Source organism: Aspergillus candidus (assembly GCF_002847045.1).
Source record: "Aspergillus candidus strain CBS 102.13 unplaced genomic scaffold BDW47scaffold_13, whole genome shotgun sequence".
In the NCBI taxonomy this organism is placed as follows: domain Eukaryota; kingdom Fungi; phylum Ascomycota; class Eurotiomycetes; order Eurotiales; family Aspergillaceae; genus Aspergillus; species Aspergillus candidus.
The window spans coordinates 464792-465678 of record NW_020194018.1 but is presented as its reverse complement, the minus strand read 5'-3'; the positions used below and the strand labels follow the sequence as shown (position 1 = coordinate 465678).

At 41.6% G+C, this 887-nt stretch overlaps 1 protein-coding gene across 1 annotated transcript; it reads right to left on the bottom strand.

Moving 5' to 3' along the window:
* BDW47DRAFT_103268 (uncharacterized protein) lies at positions 1 to 887 on the bottom strand. Its single transcript, XM_024812033.1, has one exon. The coding sequence runs from the start codon at positions 767 to 769 to the stop codon at positions 410 to 412; it is 360 nt and encodes a 119-aa protein (XP_024673568.1). The 5' UTR covers positions 770 to 887; the 3' UTR covers positions 1 to 409.

Below are 887 nucleotides of genomic sequence, written 5' to 3'. Positions count from 1 at the left end.
TTTTTGTTTTCTTTTTCTTTCTATCCTCTTTTGGCGATTCTTTTCGGATGTGGTGTATCTGGGACCCTCTGTTTCTGTCGATCTCCCCCAACTGTTGAATTTGGGGTCAATTGGGCGGTCGAGAGGGAAACAAGTGAAGACAAAGAAGACTTCAAGTATAAGAAATTGATAAACAAACAAACAGAGGAAGGAGAAGGAGGAAAAAGAGAGCAAGTAAGTGTGGAGGATGGAACAACGCACAGAGAAGGTGAAGAAAAAATTTAAATTAGTTCAAACCAAACAAATAAAAATGAGAATAAAAAATCAAGAATAAAATCAAATGAAATAAAACCCCCAGAGCCAAGACAGAACAATCAAAAGGACCCGACAAGCAGGGGGTTTATCGGAGAGGAGAGGAGCACAAGAATCATTAGTCGGTGGCAGGGAAATTAATCCGGCGGGTTTTGGTGTAGAACCGACTCAACCTTATGTGCTGATAGAGAGTGAGAGAGTCAAACAACCCCCAGCAAGGAAGAGAGAGAGAAGGAAGGGGGAAAAGAGAGGAAAAAAAGAGTAAATAGAATGGATGAGACAGGACTAAAATTATATAAAGGATGAACCAATGGAAGGAACGAGGAGGGGAAGAGGAAGAAGTCGGTGAGAGTGATTGAGTTGTTGATGAGAGAGAATGACAAGATGACGATGTGGTTTTAGTTGTTTGGTTTACCTGGATTATACCTGGAGACCCCAGGCTGTCAATCGACCGGGGATGATTGGTTGACTTAATCATTCGTGTGTTGTAGTTGTAGATGTAGATGTAGTGGAGAGAGAGAGAGAGAGAAAGGATGACAGTATTATGAAGACTAGCATGGAGAAGAACTGCAGGAAAACTCCTTACTGTCGAGAAA

Coding starts and splice junctions, on each gene's coding strand:
- BDW47DRAFT_103268 (XM_024812033.1), bottom strand. CDS start 769: ATGATTAAGTCAACCAATCATCCCCGGTCGATTGACAGCCTGGGGTCT.